Source organism: Macadamia integrifolia, chromosome 6 (assembly GCF_013358625.1).
Source record: "Macadamia integrifolia cultivar HAES 741 chromosome 6, SCU_Mint_v3, whole genome shotgun sequence".
Classification (NCBI taxonomy): domain Eukaryota; kingdom Viridiplantae; phylum Streptophyta; class Magnoliopsida; order Proteales; family Proteaceae; genus Macadamia; species Macadamia integrifolia.
In genome coordinates this window covers 31,570,779-31,586,802 of record NC_056562.1, presented here as the reverse complement: position 1 = coordinate 31,586,802, position 16,024 = coordinate 31,570,779, and the positions used below count along the sequence as shown (strand labels likewise).

At 36.7% G+C, this 16,024-nt stretch overlaps 1 protein-coding gene across 5 annotated transcripts; it reads right to left on the bottom strand.

Moving 5' to 3' along the window:
- Positions 1 to 868: 868 nt before the first annotated feature.
- Positions 869 to 15,094, bottom strand: LOC122082833 (SPX domain-containing membrane protein At4g22990-like). 5 transcript variants are annotated; one of them, XM_042650619.1, is made up of 13 exons: positions 14,765 to 15,091; positions 13,327 to 13,400; positions 12,374 to 12,505; positions 12,167 to 12,230; positions 11,314 to 11,434; positions 8,180 to 8,491; positions 7,917 to 8,021; positions 7,327 to 7,781; positions 6,187 to 6,488; positions 5,679 to 5,863; positions 3,589 to 3,779; positions 1,872 to 2,005; positions 869 to 1,463 (listed from the first exon to the last, which is right to left on the bottom strand). In XM_042650619.1, the coding sequence occupies exons 5-13, from the start codon at positions 11,410 to 11,412 to the stop codon at positions 1,225 to 1,227; spliced, it is 2,022 nt and encodes a 673-aa protein (XP_042506553.1). In that variant the 5' UTR covers positions 11,413 to 11,434; positions 12,167 to 12,230; positions 12,374 to 12,505; positions 13,327 to 13,400; positions 14,765 to 15,091; the 3' UTR covers positions 869 to 1,224. The 5 variants fall into 5 exon arrangements, with proteins under 5 accessions (XP_042506553.1, XP_042506550.1, XP_042506548.1 ...); XM_042650616.1 differs by having other exon boundaries at positions 12,167 to 12,505; XM_042650614.1 differs by lacking the exons at positions 12,167 to 12,230; positions 12,374 to 12,505 and having other exon boundaries at positions 14,765 to 14,828; positions 14,924 to 15,091.
- Positions 15,095 to 16,024: the final 930 nt, after the last annotated feature.

Below are 16,024 nucleotides of genomic sequence, written 5' to 3'. Positions count from 1 at the left end.
GGTGCAAGTTTGACCTCGATAGATCTGAATCCATTCAGAATATATCAGGGCATGAATTGGGCTTTTTAGTCTGTGAGCTGGGATGGGGCTGAGACATCCCAGCCTGATCTTGGGTAAGATAGGGCTAAGCCTAGGCTGGTTGTACCGTTAGTAGAAGCAAACTGAGGACATCACAAGGTTACTGGTTGCTTTCGTATATACCACTCCAATTAAGGGTGTCAAATGCTAGCCAGCACTGGTAGGTCCAACAGGTTAAAGTCTATCACCGGACCGACCGGTTAGCAAATGGCCCAGTGTCAATGGGCACTCAACCGAGACTGACCGACACCATTAACAGACTGTTAACCAATCATTATTGTCCAATTATCTCGTTTAATTTCATTTAGCCTGATTATAGCATGTTTATGATCTGTTTAAAGTTCAATTAGCCATTAGCCTATTTAGGAAACGACAATGATGAAAAGGATGAGTTTCCTTCACCGACGATGATGGGAGATGAGTATTTTCGTGTTAATATGAAGAGGGAATCTCCCATACTTCTTGTATATATTATTAAATAATATTATATTTTTCTTTTGTATTTATTCTTTATGGGCAAGAGAACTCTGTCCACTTGTGTAGCCACTGCACCAGCCAACAGGTCAATAGGAGCCCGCACAGAGGCATATGGGTGAGGAGCAGCGTCATCTTTTCGTTCCCACCTGTGTCTTGGTGTAGAGACACAAGCAAACAGGGTTCTTTTCTCCATTCTTTATACATACCCAGTCTGGGCATTTTTGTATATTTGCATATTAGATCTATAAAAGAGCTTTGAAGGTGAGCCGCGATAAAGAAGTGACCATAAAAAAGCTCAAAGGGCAAGGGGAGATAAAGAAGTAATCATCCTCTAAGTCAATCTTGGTGTTTTGGATATGATTTTCGATCTTCAAGTTACATCGATTACATACAATAGGGAGTGGAAGTTTAACGATGAAACACCCTCCAGGAATCCAATTATGGTGGATGAAGACAGAAACTTCACCCTTGGTGGCGACTTTCTCCATGACAAAAGCAATAAAAAAAGGCTTTCATAAAATCTGCATGAGAAATTATATCTTCTAAATCTAAAAATTGACTGCAAGTAAACTATACAGCATGACATACAAGGAAAAAGGCCAAAAAAAAAAAACTACTTATGAGAAAGAATAGGGAACCACAATTTGACTGGGCGAACAAGAGATATGATCAGTAGAGAGAGTTGTAGGTGTAGCATGTGGCAACAATAGAGGCTATCCAAATGAAGAGTGCAGGAATTAGGGTTATGTTCAAGAGCCTATTCGTCCCCAAGTACCCGGCCAGCGTTATCGTGCTATCAGCAACTACCCGAGCGATTGTACCAGCTTCCGTTGAAAGTAGTCCACCATTGTAGGTCCCACGAGCAAGCCTGGATGACATGACCCGAGATAAGAGCGATAGGTTGACACCTGCATTGATTAAATAAATGAAGGTGGAAAGTCAAAAACTCAAAAATGATTTGAGGAAATCATTTGAACTTAACTGATGCACAACCTAGACTGCGAATGTTCGATATCATCAAATAATATCGTGACTAATTTAACAATAAGACAGCATTAGTTGTGTTATTTGCCACTTTTAGAGATCTAACACCAAAGGAAACTGCATTAGATTTAATCCTGTGACTATTTTTCTTCATTCTTTTCTTGCTTTAAGCCCCTTGTATTAGATGGTAAAACTAGCTGTAATCTCAATACCTAAACCATAATCATTACATCACCATCTAAATCACTATAAACACCATGAGCTTTGCCTGATAACTATAGAATCCATGTGTAATGATAGTATTCGTCAAGTAACATGATAACAGTGTTTACCTTCAAGAACTTCAGCAGACACAAATGCGATGAGTGCTGAGCAGACATATTGTGGTACGGTATATGGACCTAATACATGGAAACTTAGGAATATGCCTATCCCTACCATAATTTCTGATGCCAGTAAAATTTGCCTGCAGTCAAATCAACCAGAAAACTCTTCAATTAATTAGTTGTAGAAGAAAAGGAGGCTGAGTACAAATAAACACTTCAAGCAATTACAAGTATCATGAATGAATACTTTAAGAGCAGAATCTCGTGACCGACTGAACTCAAAGAACTATATCTTCAATGTTTCAATTGCCAAGCCAAGTATATAGGAAAAATAAATTGGATATGCATAGGAGCAGAATTCCATAAATATGATAAGACTCAAAGGCACTGTCTTCTCATTATTTAACTGCCATGCCCAAAAACTTGCACAAAATAACAATAATCTTGACACAGAAGCAATACCATCTTCACGTAGGTTATTAAAGAATACCAAAAATAGCTACCAATACAAAAAAAAACCATAAGTTCATGCACAACAATATTATTTCAGTTGTTTGACCCTGCATAATAAGTAATAACTGGAGAATATAACATTTTCCCTTATCAGCAGGCCAACAAGACCACTCCGCTTGTCTTTTGGGATAGACAAATAAACATGGAACAGATTTATCCTGAAACACAACTAATAGAGAAGCCCAACCAGAAAATTATGGACTTCCTCTTCTAACCAATGCGGGCAATTGTGTCTACAATGATTCTTTGAGCAGAAAGACACTGCCATTTGAGTTGGGAGCATGATTCGGTGAGCGGTTGCAACTCATCAATTGTCCATCTTTCTTGGAGTTCTCCAATCTTAGTTTGGTTTTTCCTATCTATTAGCCTCTCTTCATTTCCTGGAGGCATCAATGGCTTCATTGTGGTTCAGTTTACAGCTAAAGGGAACAAGTCGGGTGTGCTTATACTAGAATCCATAAAACTGTTTTTTTTTTGGGGGGGGAGGGGGGGGGGTGTGGGGCTTTAGTTGAGTTGCCTCAGTTTTCTTTAGCTACAATGGTTTAGAGATTTTTTTCGCCTTTAGATTGTCTTAGAATTCAGATTATTAAAGAAAAAAAAAGGACAACTGCCCCAGGTGGAGTTCACAGCTACCAGGTCCCCTACACCCCCCTTCTTACCATATACATATATTGTACAAAATAACTGTTATCACAGAGTCAACTGCACCCAACACCCCCCCCCCCCCGGGGCCTTTACCATCCCAGGCTTCAGCCATGATGTGAACTGTGAACATGAGGAACAAATCTTATTTGGTAGACCCATGCTGGAAAGAGTTAGACGTCAAAGTGCACCCCTCACTAGGTTTCCTTAGTTGGAGTACTCCTAGTTTTCCTCTTACCCTCCCTTTTATTTAATCTTTTTGCATGCAACCACATACACCAGCATTCTAATCCAACACCTCCAACCTACAAGCTTAAAACTCTTTCACAACACTAGCTTAATTACCCAATTTCAACTTCAAAATCTGGGATTTCATTTTATTTCTGGCCAAGTTCATTTAGCATGAGTCACTGTTCTGCTGGACATAAAATTATCCTAGATCTTCTGAGTACCATACTGGAACCTTTTCTTAGACACTGGTAAGAGTGAACAATAAAATTTTAAGACAGTAAAAAGCAGAAACCAAAATAATAATAGTATAAAAAGAAGCCTCATTGGGAAAACCTACCTGTCTTCAAACATGTTGCTAATGTAACTTCCGACAACAATGTTTACTGGAAGTACCGTAAGCCCAAGACAGGCAAGAAATATTGCAACTGTGCTAGTTGACCAATTAAAGTAATAAGTAGTAACGACGCTAGATTCAGCAAGTAATATCTCCATAGCATATTTCAGCATGAAGTAAGTTAATAACTGCACCTGAAATTAAATAATGAAGGAAAAAAAAAGGAATTTGATTAAGATGAATGAAAATATGGGAAGTCAATACTCGATAGTTCCTAAGTTCCAATAAATAGAAATATCTATATGAAAGTTTCAGTTTCATAAGCTCCTTGACTAATGACATTATGTTATGCATGCATGAAACAAAAGAAGGATGAGGAAAACACATCTGAGAATCCCAGGTAAAATGCCATGACTGTATCATGCCCAACAATTCATTGTTAATATCAAAGAATCAACAGGTTTCCAAGAGCACATCTGAGGGCATTTGGGGTGGGGGAACATTCATATCCTGTCATGAATGTATCACCACTACATTACACTTAACATCCAAAATGGCCAGAAGATTTCCGATATACATTAGATGTATATTTTTTTTACTGAGGTTATGACTATAAATATAGATAACTTTTTGGAAACCGAAAAGAGAAGTGATTCTTCTTTTCATTTATTGAAATTAATGATGGAGAGAGAGAGAGAGAGAGAGAGAGAGAGAGAGAGAGAGAGAGAGAGAAAATCCAATTTTGCATAATTTAGTGGCTTGTTTTCCACCCTCCAATGGTGGGTTGTCCATAGGTCTAGAAATCCAAAAGAGAAAGAATCCAAAGGGGAAAAACAATTACCAAAAGCTACAATTTAAGTTTATTATATATCACTGGTCAAGAAAGCTATATGCACATATACTAGTACATTACTCTTTTCTAACGAAATGAAAATCCTACCCATTGCTGATAAAAGGGGGAATGAAGTTCACTGACCTGACAACAAACTAGTCCTTCATCTATGCCACCAGTATAGTTTATTCTAATTAAGTTCCTAATGATTTTCCATAAAAACATTCTTCCTCCTATTTCTCAAAATTCCTCATTGATGAATCCAGCTTTAGAACTGACAACCCTAAGCCTAATACATAGCAAACAAATTTGTAGGATTTATGGGTATGCATCATAGACTAACAAGGGCATGATTGTAAACTTAAGAATAATGGATTATGGTTTTTTTTATTGCGGGTTTAGAGAGCTGGCTAATCACATAGCAACAACAAGGTTTAGACTTCAGAGATGGATAAGGAGTCTTCCACAAACAAACAAAGTTGTTACATGTGACCCAAAACACTTCTATTCTGAATCATGTTTAAGAACATAGGACCATAATAATTTGGAACTAGGTTTTTCTTTTATTAAAATTGAGTAGATCTGAGATAAAAATTGAAACCATAACCAATCGATTCTTAATTAAAACAGGAATAATGAGATAAAAAAGGGTAATAATGGATTTAATCAATAACTGCCCACACTCACTAGAAGGTCTCGAGTTCGAGTCTCCTGGCTATTACCTTCCCCTCCCCTCTTCTAGTGTACCCACTTAAAAAAAAAATAAAATAAAATAAAATAAAAAAGATCATGTTTTGGATTAGGCATTTAATGTCATTTGAACTTGGGAATATAATTCATCAGTCCATCGGATAATAAAGATAAGATTTACCATTGAGGTTTCATCATCATTTTATCCATGACATCCCTTTGATCACGGTTAACATAAGAAGATGTCCACAGATAAGTGGCCCCAAACATTTGATTTCACTAATCATAACTTTCCAAGCATATGTCCTCGGGCTACTATGGTAAACCTTTTGGACATTTCAAATGATTTTTTTATTTTATTTTCCAGACATTTGGCCAGAGATGCTTCAAGGGTTTGATAAATATTGAAACAATGACACGTAATTTTTCAGGCCAAGACGATGAATGGAAACTTTACATTTCTGCCTATAAATTAAAATATTAAGTCTATCTATATTAATGAATGAAGTTCTCTTAATGAAACCAAACAAATTGTTTCATGATGAAAAGAAACTTGGAATTAATTACAGACCTTTACTGATGGTGTAAGCAAACGATATGCTGATGCAATCGAAGCAGCTGGTCTGTGTGATTCCTCAGAAGCTTCTTCACTACCATCACATTCTTGGTCACCATCTTCATCTTGTTGCTTGTCTTCTGAATTTAAAAGCAAAGGTTGTGCAAGGCCATTTTCCAGTGCATCATTTTCTGCTGGTCCTGACACAGAAATATACATTTGTCTAGGTAAATGTTCCATGACATTAGATATCATACTAATCAACATTGATGAAATCATGGAAAAAATCAAATTGCTAGCTTTTTGAAATAATATTTCAAAATGAGGATAAGGGAGAGTAAAAGGGTCTCATGGCACACAACAGCTAACATAGTTATTCAAGAGAATAAAGAACATAAAAAATAAAGATCACAAAAATAGTTAGTAAAAATCATAAGATTGTACTATATACAAGATCAACAATAGTTTGTGCTCTATTCATCACCAAAAAGGAGGGAAAAGTGTGGGTTCTAAGACAACATACGAGTACTAGCTTCCTGTTGTACATTGGTCACTTCAGTCTTACGAGCAGGTTCCTTAAAAGAAATCCACAACCACACTAAATAGAAGATCCATAACAGTGCCATAACCCAACCAGGTAAGGTTTCTTCGTTAAATGTTAACTTGTAAATCTTAAAATTAGTTTGAAGCAAGCCAGCAAGAGCAGGACCACAGGCAATTCCAAGAGCACTAGCGCTCACAAAAGCTGCAGAAGCCTGCATTCGTATTTTAAGAGGCACACAATCACTGATGTAACGCCGGTTCACAGCTCTTGCAGAACCCAACCTGAAATATTAGAAAAAAAAATCATTGTGTAAAGAACTCAACTTTGTAAAGAAACAGAAATATACAGAATACTAGAATATGAACATGCTCGAAAGAGTTCTATGTTTATACCACTAGCTACTCATGGTAACTGATTGACATAATAAAATCAATTGAATGAAAATATGAAACTTCACTATTGTATTTTAGACAGTTGGCAACCGGGAGGGTCAAAACAAGAATTATACCAAAAGTTTTGAAAACCTATAATGTTGCCAGTTTCCCCATTGTTTCTGTTACAGAGTGAGACTCATCCGTAATTCTAGGGCAGGGAAATAAAAAGAAAAAGACAAGATAGTTATCCACCATTCACAATGACTAATTTACAAAGTGCACAAGCAAGGAGATGTCCAGAACCTGATTTTATTCAGCCTCCCATTACATAGTGACCCAAATTTTGACTCTCAAGTCTCAACTACGCAACAACTGCAATTACTTCATTCACTTATCTTTCATTCATCCATGTCTTGGACTCTTATCAAGCTAAGTCAGGCAATGGCCCACAGCAGTCTTACCACAAGCTATAGATGCTGAAAAGTTACCTCTTCAGACTGGAATCAATATCCATTCTAAACACTATTTTATTTTTTAATCCTTGGTACACTCTTACCTTCTGCCCTATGTATCAGAAAATCTCTCATAACAACTACTTGGGTTTTGTAGAGAAAGGACTCATCCAGTGCTAGTGAATATCTTTTGCCTTTAAACCTACTAAGAATATTCTGAATAAAATTGGATAAACACCACCAAAATTAAAAAACTTTCAACCATCAAGTCATTGAATAAAGGAATATCTTACCCACAAAATAGACGACCAGTAATAAGAACTGCAATCGAATTAAGATCATAAGCCAATGCATATAATATATTTCCCAAAAGAAGAATGATACTGCTAAATATAAGAGGCCTGAAGTACGATTTATTCGACCATGCACTGAAATATAATGAAGAAACTACTTGTGCAACAGCCATGGACCCAATAACAACACCACAAACTGTTGCTGCAGCTCCTAGGCTTAGTGAGTAGTCGTCCGCTGTTGGAACAACAATATATGTGTTGACCATATAAAGGAAGGTGTTTGCTAAGTTCAAAAGAAGTGACATGAAATGATAACTTTCATCATCAATTTGATCCTCTACTGGAGTTGGTAACTCGTCTTGCATAATAAGTGCATGCTGTCCCAGAAAGCGAAGGAAGTTTGTGGAATGATTTAACCTGTCTACTGCCGCTTTAATTGATTCAATAACAGGATCCTGCAGAAAAGACCATTAATTAGAGTTAATGATTTCAAATTACTATGAACTAATCCTCACAAGTGAAGTGAAACAAACATCAGTCGAAAACTGAAGAAACTTATAACTCAAAATTGAAATAAATGCAGATATAACCTGAGAAGGAAGTGCTGGCTGATCATAAATTGATAAGTAGCTCACATGACAGTCTTGAAGATCAGAAAGATTGCGAGAAAGGGCTCCTACAACAGCCCCAATTCCCTGCATGTTCTTTCCATTGTTAATCATTACTGTCTTAATTCAGGTGAAGAAAAAAACCTCTAACAAATGATTGACATGACTATTGTTCTATACTACAAGCAAGGGAAAAAAAATTAGAAGGAAGAAAACATTTTACAAAGTTAAATTTGACACATTACCACTTGTTTGAACACTTGCTGCAGCTGGGAATAAGGATGATTTGCACGAGTTGTAACATAATAATCAGTGAATCTAAACCCAAAGCGTTTATCAAACTTCTTCAGTATCTTACGCAGGCCAATAGCATTCATCTCAACAAAAAATAGAAGCCTTAAAAGATCCTGTCCCGCTTCTCTGAACGCTTCTCGCAGTTGAGCTATTTGGGATGTTTCTGGCTGCTGTAGAAGAGCCTCATGCTGTTCATTAAGCTTGGCTATCCTGCTTGCAAGTTGCCCTTGTTGTTCCAAGATAAACAGAACAATCTTTTCAATCTGAAAGTATAACAAAGAGGTAAATAGATGGAACTTACTTTGTACTCAACCTCAAGAACAAAATGAGCACCATAGTTTCTATCAAAATGTATTACTGCAAACTAGCAAGAAGCCTATGTCATGGAAACAGGACAGTTCGTTACAATTACAAGGAGTAAATAAGAAATCAACTAGAACAAGAGAGTGCAACCTCAAAAAGCACAGAATAGATAACTAACTTTATCATCACTTGTAATTAAATCAGCAGACAGTGTGCTTTCCATGAAGTGCAACACTAATATTAGAGGGACCTAGGTTACGAAGAAAGTAACCATAAACAGATAAACATTCAGTTTTTAAGGGTGTACATGTCGAGTACTGAAAGCCTCTAATAATGGAAACGATAGATACTCTGCCTGAAGACTAATCTGCAAATGAACGTTTACCATATTCAGTATGACAGAATTAATGACCCTGCGGGAAGATCTATTATTATCCTTAACCTGCTTGTCTTGTTGTGCTCTTGCCACATACCCAATGAGCCTCCAAATAATATATCTCCACAGAATCTAGCTTACAAAGGCTCACAATGGTTCGTCATCCACACTATTACATTCACACTCCTAAAGGTATGTCATAATATGATGACCTATCAAAAAATCAACTACCTAACAGGGTCCATAACATTGTCAAACCTTGAGGGACCATCAGTAATGCAGAAATTAAGTTCCTGCGACAGTACCAGAGAAGAAAGAAGCTCTCACAGACAGCATGACGGCCATCATTGTAGCCACTTAGCTGTCATGACGGCCTGCGGCTGGAGGTTTCCAGATTCTGTTTTCAGATAAGAGTCCAGATTACAACAGTAATCTTATCCTTGTTAAGCAGTCCAATTGGGGGGGGGGTTCTTCAGAAATTTTGTTTCTTTTTTTTTTTTTTTATTAGAAAGCTCATCTTGGTTGTTAAGTCTTTAGGTTAGATTGGAACTTTCCTATTGGTTGGATGATGGAAGCTCTCTTATTTTCAACTTGGATGTAGTAAGCTCTTACCTTCAGATAGAATTTATCTATCCTAAGCTAATCTTAGGCATTTGGAATAGCCATAAATAAATGTGAGTTGACATAAATATATGTACTGGCCACAGGCCCTACCCCCCAATTTTGAAGATTAAAGAGTTCACTTTCCTGATTTGGTTCTGTGGATTCAAACCTCACCTTTTTATGGATTAAGTGGTGTTTACTCAAGTGGATTCTGGATGAGGATTAGGTGTGATTCCTACCCTGTTTACCAACCTGTCTTTCTATCTATGTTCTTTCAATCAAGCTACAGGTCAGATCTTAAATCCCTGCAGCTAACTGTTCTGTTGGTTTCTTAGTTTCAGATCTTGCTACTTTCACTAAGTTCTGTTACTGATTACTTGCCCTGCTAATAAGTATCTCTGTTCTGAACTCGGAATTCTCTATCGCAATCAGATTCAATTTCAGGTTCTGCTGGTATCTGTTAAGACATGTTATGATCTGCTGCTCTGCATTCCAATAGCTTCAGTGATTTCTGATTTGACTTCTGGTTCTGTTAATCAATTTACTGCTATTCTGTTCTTGTTTCAAGTTTTTCTACATACAGAAAGATTGTTACAGATCTCACAATCCAGCCATCATATTCTGATACAATTTTTCAGGTCTGATCAGTACTCAGGGCGGACCCATGAACCGAAGTTTGAGCTTGATCTGAAACGTTTAACCCTAACTACTGACTTTTTCTGTTTTTCTTTCATATATCCTGAAATACTTTTTTATTTTTCTTTTCTTTTTTTATTTTTTATTTTTAAATCTTCTATTAAAGCTACTCTGTTAGGAGATTAGAACACTATTAAGCAGTCTCTCCACCCCTCCCCAAACACACATACACATCCAATAGAATTTGATAGAATCCTTCAACCAGAAAATCTTGAAATGAACTCAAAATGTCAAGGCCATGAGAAGGAGCCCAAAAACATCTTGACTTCATAACCAATTACCAAAAAAACCAAAGGGTAAAAAGTTTTCTAATAACCTAGTGAATCATTCCCAGATATGTGTTCAGGTAAACATTTCTTACTTATATGATGGGATTTGACCTAAATTATCACTATCGGTTTCTCCTTATTACTTTCATACCACTTGCAAGTAAATTTCTGACAGTACAGATATGAAAGTTGAAGGAATAGATGTTTAATATATCAGACTAAGTCAACTGACAAAAGTACTGTCCGGTCATTGAAGGACAATGATACAGTCAGAATAAAAAGGTCGTACTCAGTGTTACGAGGCTCCTGCCACTGCGGGATCTGGGGAGGTTTACAATGTACACCGGCTTAACCCCCACTTCACAAAGAGGCTGTTTCCCGGCTCAAACCCGCAACCACTAAGTCGCAATGGAGCAACCTTTCCTTTGCGCCGGGTTCACCTTGTAATGATACAGTCTGCATGTTTAAGATTTAAGGACTTCTATCATTGAATTCATATCCTTCGATTTTTCTTTCAATTTGAATTTTGAAACACATCTCTGGCAGAAATACAAGCCTTCAACAAATAAAAGAAGCAAAATGCAAGATGTGGAAGCCTACCATCGACAGTTTAATAGAGGACCAAAAATTATCAAATTTGAATCCTAACTAACTGAACCAGTGAATCACATGACAATGGTTTTATTTCTATTTCAGCAGGTACAAAATGTCAGGCATATTGATGCAAGAGATTGTTATAACACTCAAGAAGGAATGGAGTTGTAATATATATATATATATATCACACACATAATCATAAACTCCATAGAGTTTTCTTTCCAATCTATAATCCTAATACCTGATTATCCAGCATTCTGGAGAATTCCATGAGAACATGACGGCGATCTTGTGCTCCAACCTCAATTTGTTGAGCATACTGCTTCACTTTCTTCTTCATTAATTTGTAGTTGATGTAGTACCTGAATGCAATTCATATTAGCATGCGATAGAATTTTTATTAGCATGCAATAGAATTTTCTTCTTCAGAATGTAGTATCTGAAGAAAATACTGAAAGATGCCATAACCAATGACTGACACGGACATTCAATCCCATAATTGCAACAGCCTAGAAGGGACTGACTATGTAGCTAAAGAAGTTTTTTGTATTGAAATTTGGCATCCAGCCTCATGTCTCAAGTTTCAACACGATAATCCAACATGACACCTGCTCGAGCAATGTTCTTGAACTGCAGAAGATGGAAAATATATACTTTAAAAAAAAAAAAATCTGAAATAAAGGTGCTTATCCTGGATTATTAAGTCGAAACACTTTGACAGCAATATTGAGAGGAAAAATTTGACTGTACTATCAAGTCAAAACTTTCGACATGGAGATGATAATTCGCTCAAATAAACAGGCTTTTCCAGCCCACAGACTCGGCTGCAGTGTACAACAAACCTACTGAATGGTCTGCCATATTACAAGGGAGAGTTTTCCTGCACCGTGGGTGCAAGAAGGTACACCCATCTAGGGTCACTAATGTCTGCCCCCCCATACTACGGAGTTGACAATACCCCTTACTGTTCCTGATACCCTCTCAACACCATCCAAACTCCTCAGTCAAGGGAAATCCCTTAACTGTGGCTGAAGGAAAACCGTCCCCTATTACAAGTGTATAAAAGAAAAGAAAAAAAAAAAAAATATTCTTACCTATCAACATTTGCCGCTCAATGATTGAAGTGAATGACAATGCCATGGAAGTAAATTGTCCATACTGTAGTCACAAAATTATAGTAGAGTGGAATGCATAGTGATATAGATGCCACATACAATTAGAAAAGGAAACTTTCAGATTTTCATCAACTAAGTGCTATCAAAGTTGGCAACATGCAAGGATTTAGTTCACGGTGGCAATACCGATACTGATCGGCCATATCGGCCCGGATCAGTCACTTTTGCTCCCAAAGTTGCGATAAATTTTTTAAATATTTGCCCTCCCTGGTTTTTGTACCACCGATCTGTTGTCGAGCTAGTATCCGATCCTGATACCTTAATCCATGGTTACATGAAACAGTATGGAATTAAGGGGAATGTTATGAGCCAAGAATAAAGAAGAAACAAGGAAATCTAAAGGCAAATATGATTTCACAATGTAGCCTGTCCTTCGGTGCATACTCTTAATCAAAGAAACTAATAAGTATAGCTTTGATTTGGGCAGTAAAACTCTAGATCAGTGGTTTAAAATGCTAGTCTTCTTTCCAAATATGACACATTGACACATGCTAGAGCAGTCAATCATTGTGATGCTAAAGAGACATAACCACAGGATGATGTTAGAAGATAGGAAATGAAGCACTCCTCATCGTAGAAAGAGAAACAAATGAAAAGGACCTTAGCCTCCAGAACCATTCCATTTCCTTTGACAAAATCGTTTTACCTTTACTCTCAATTTTGCTCAAATGGAGCAGCTTAATATTTTGAAGAATGTGCCCTCTTGAGAAATTATTAATTTCTTAGAATGTTTCCATTTTCCTAAAGCTAGTACAAAGCAAAATTCCCCAACAGAAAGCTTTCTGAGCATACACTTAATATTGTTTCTAACTCAACTTAATCAAGTCTTTTCCCAATTAAATTGGGTTGGCTACATAGATACTGTTTTTCCATTCAACTGCGTCTGTAGACAAAAAAAGGATATTCAGCAATGGGAAGAAAATTTTACATGGTGAGTTCTACTGTCCTAATACTTTCTGAAATAATAGAGGGGGGGGGGGGGGAGAGAGAGAGAGGACCCTGAAGAGTCCAAACATTTCAACTATCAATTTCAAACAAAAAGATCTAAATTAAAAACATTACAGATATACCGAGCATACCTTTGCCATTCTTGAATTTGCCTTTCTTTCAACTTCTTCCCGAATGCAACCATCTTTGAGTATAACTGTAGCAACTGTAGACAAAAGGAAAGGAGGGGGAAAGAATTCATGGATTTTGCAGTATTGAATGAAAAAACTGAAAAATAACACAACCTCAATGGATTTCCAGAATAATCAGTGAATACTCTGTAATACAAATGACACATGACTAATTAAATAGCATAAGATCTGGAGATCAAAAAATTACAAAATTACCATTTTCTCCCCCACCTCCATAGATGACACTAGAGAAATTATCAAGAAATTATACAGCTTCATTCCAAAGTGATATTCCAACATCATATTATAAAAGTCGCTCACAAAAGATCCCACAAGAATGTCACTTAGGGTTGCAACTACCCCACTAAATAATTCTGACAGGTGTATACAAATTTCAAGCATGGGAAGTCAATTATATAAACATAGTAAGAAAACGAACAAAATGTCCTGGCAGAGAGCCCAATAAGTGTTTTACCAAAAGAATTGGGGGTGGGAGGAAGAAAGAAGATTAAATGACAACTCCCTGAGCTTAATCATAATTCAAAAAGTAAGGAGAAGCATCAAAGGAAGTCATTTCCGTTAGGTTTCGGGGCTTTATTTTTCAATTGCTTCAAATAGCAATCAATCACTTCAACTCTATGTCGGGTTCCTCCGAACAGATTTTGTGAGTCAAGACCCATAGAGAAACAAGAAAACAGATAAAAAATTTCAGCGGATAAACAATTACATGCACTCCAGTAGAAATCATTTCCTATCCCAAAATCCTAAGTTCCTCTTCCTTGGCCTAAATGAGCAATAATTATACAACTCTAATACTGCTTGAATCTCCATAAGTACAGCACAATGTTCCACAAAATTCATAATGCAAGGAATTGAACTCGCTTCTTATTGGAACTTGACCCAAAATTCAACTACTGCTAAATCAAGGTAGTATGGCACTGACCCATTATTTTTTTTTTTTGGTAGAACACTGACCCATTACTGGAAGCAATGCTTATATGGCATAACCAATTTCAGTGCTAACCATTCAAACCATGTTATGTTCACTGAGACAGCAATGGCTGGTCATTATTGTAAACACCGCCATGAACTCCATATGTGGTATTTACAAGTATCTATTTTGACTATCCATATACCAATAGATGAACCCAGTTAAACTCTTTCAACTTGTTTCCCAGCTTATGCTGCTATTTTTACAAACACACAAACTTCACAAAAATGAAAGCTAAAATAACCAGGTGAAGAAATCAAAGACCTAGAGAAATTCAAACAAACGGAAATGAAAGTATCAAGTGTTATCAAATCTTTAGGTGGGTTGCATGCATTATGAATATTGAAGTAAGAATCAGAAGAGAAAGAAAATATAAAAGGATATGAGAATTGAGAACAAACTCTTTACCGAGACTGAATTGGATTTTAAACAAACTTGTAAGCAACTCAGATCACCATGAGAGCTTCTTCTACTGAAATAGAGAAACAAGAGGGGATTACAAGAAATGAGAGAAGAGACATTGACACTAAACAGAGTATCTGAAACACAACAGAGGAAGAGGAACACCTCCAACAATCCTTCTGGAACTTGGAGACTGGAATTGGATATACCCAAGTTTACATAAACTAAATGGTTACCGAATCACACACAATACAACCCTGAAAATTCGAAACGGCGGTTCCTTTATAACAAAAATATCCCAAATACGAATTCTCCGTTATAACCGAAAAATCGAATCTTCAAAAAAATGGGGATTGGGGACGGATTAACCTCTTTTTAAAGAAATATATATATATATATATATATATATATTTTTTTTTAGACTACCTTACCGTTATAATTTACCAGTGATTGATACCAATGTCATCCGATATGAATCTGATCATGACGATCCTGACCGATTCGATCCGATTTGTAGAATTAGAACTCATAGAGGGTAAAGCCCAAAAGCGCAAAAGGGTATGGTATCATGTGTCTTTGTCACCTACTGGCGATCCATGTGGAGATGATTTGGCACTATTCTCCTATCTATCTTCTCCTATTTGGCATCTACTAATAATCAAAACAAAGTCAAAGGAACAGGTTTTATGATGGATGACCCACCCATTTGCACCATATTGCAGGGTTTGATGGAGGCTGTAATTGAATAGCGACAGAAACTCAAGGTCTCATTTGCACGTGTTAAACTTGAAAGAAAATAAATGCGAAATCGATTCATGGAGACCAATGAGCATACACGACAAACACTACAAAAATAAGTTTTAGACATACCTGAATCCATGACTGAAGAATAAATACTCTTCAATGTCTTCTTGTATGCTCCTCGTACAACACGATCAATGTTGGTATGGTCTACCCTCTTTCCTTTTTACTTTTGGTCGTTAGCCTCACTTAATGGGTCAGTGATAACTATATATAGGGGTGAGGGTAGGGACCAACCCTGCAATAAATTTAGGGTTTCCTCCCGGAAACAATACCTTAGGTCCACACATAGTAATAAATATTTCATACCATTAAGGTGTGCTAATAGAATCCAATATCTCTATAGAGATCACTTACCAATAATATTGGATTCTTTCTGCTTACTCCATCTTTAGTCAACACCACTAAACCGATTTTGGAAACAAATCTTTGACTATGCTAGCCCACTTAGTAGGAAATCTTACA

What these genes read in the sequence shown, in the direction of transcription:
- LOC122082833 (XM_042650613.1), bottom strand. Translation starts at nt 13,379, where the DNA reads ATGGTTGCATTCGGGAAGAAGTTGAAAGAAAGGCAAATTCAAGAATGG. An exon ending in CCAGAATGCTGGATAATCAG is followed by an intron (nt 8,492 to 11,313) that starts GTATTAGGATTA and finishes TTATACTTTCAG; the next exon opens with ATTGAAAAGATTGTTCTGTT. An exon ending in AGCAACATGTTTGAAGACAG is followed by an intron (nt 2,006 to 3,588) that starts GTAGGTTTTCCC and finishes ATTTGACTGCAG; the next exon opens with GCAAATTTTACTGGCATCAG.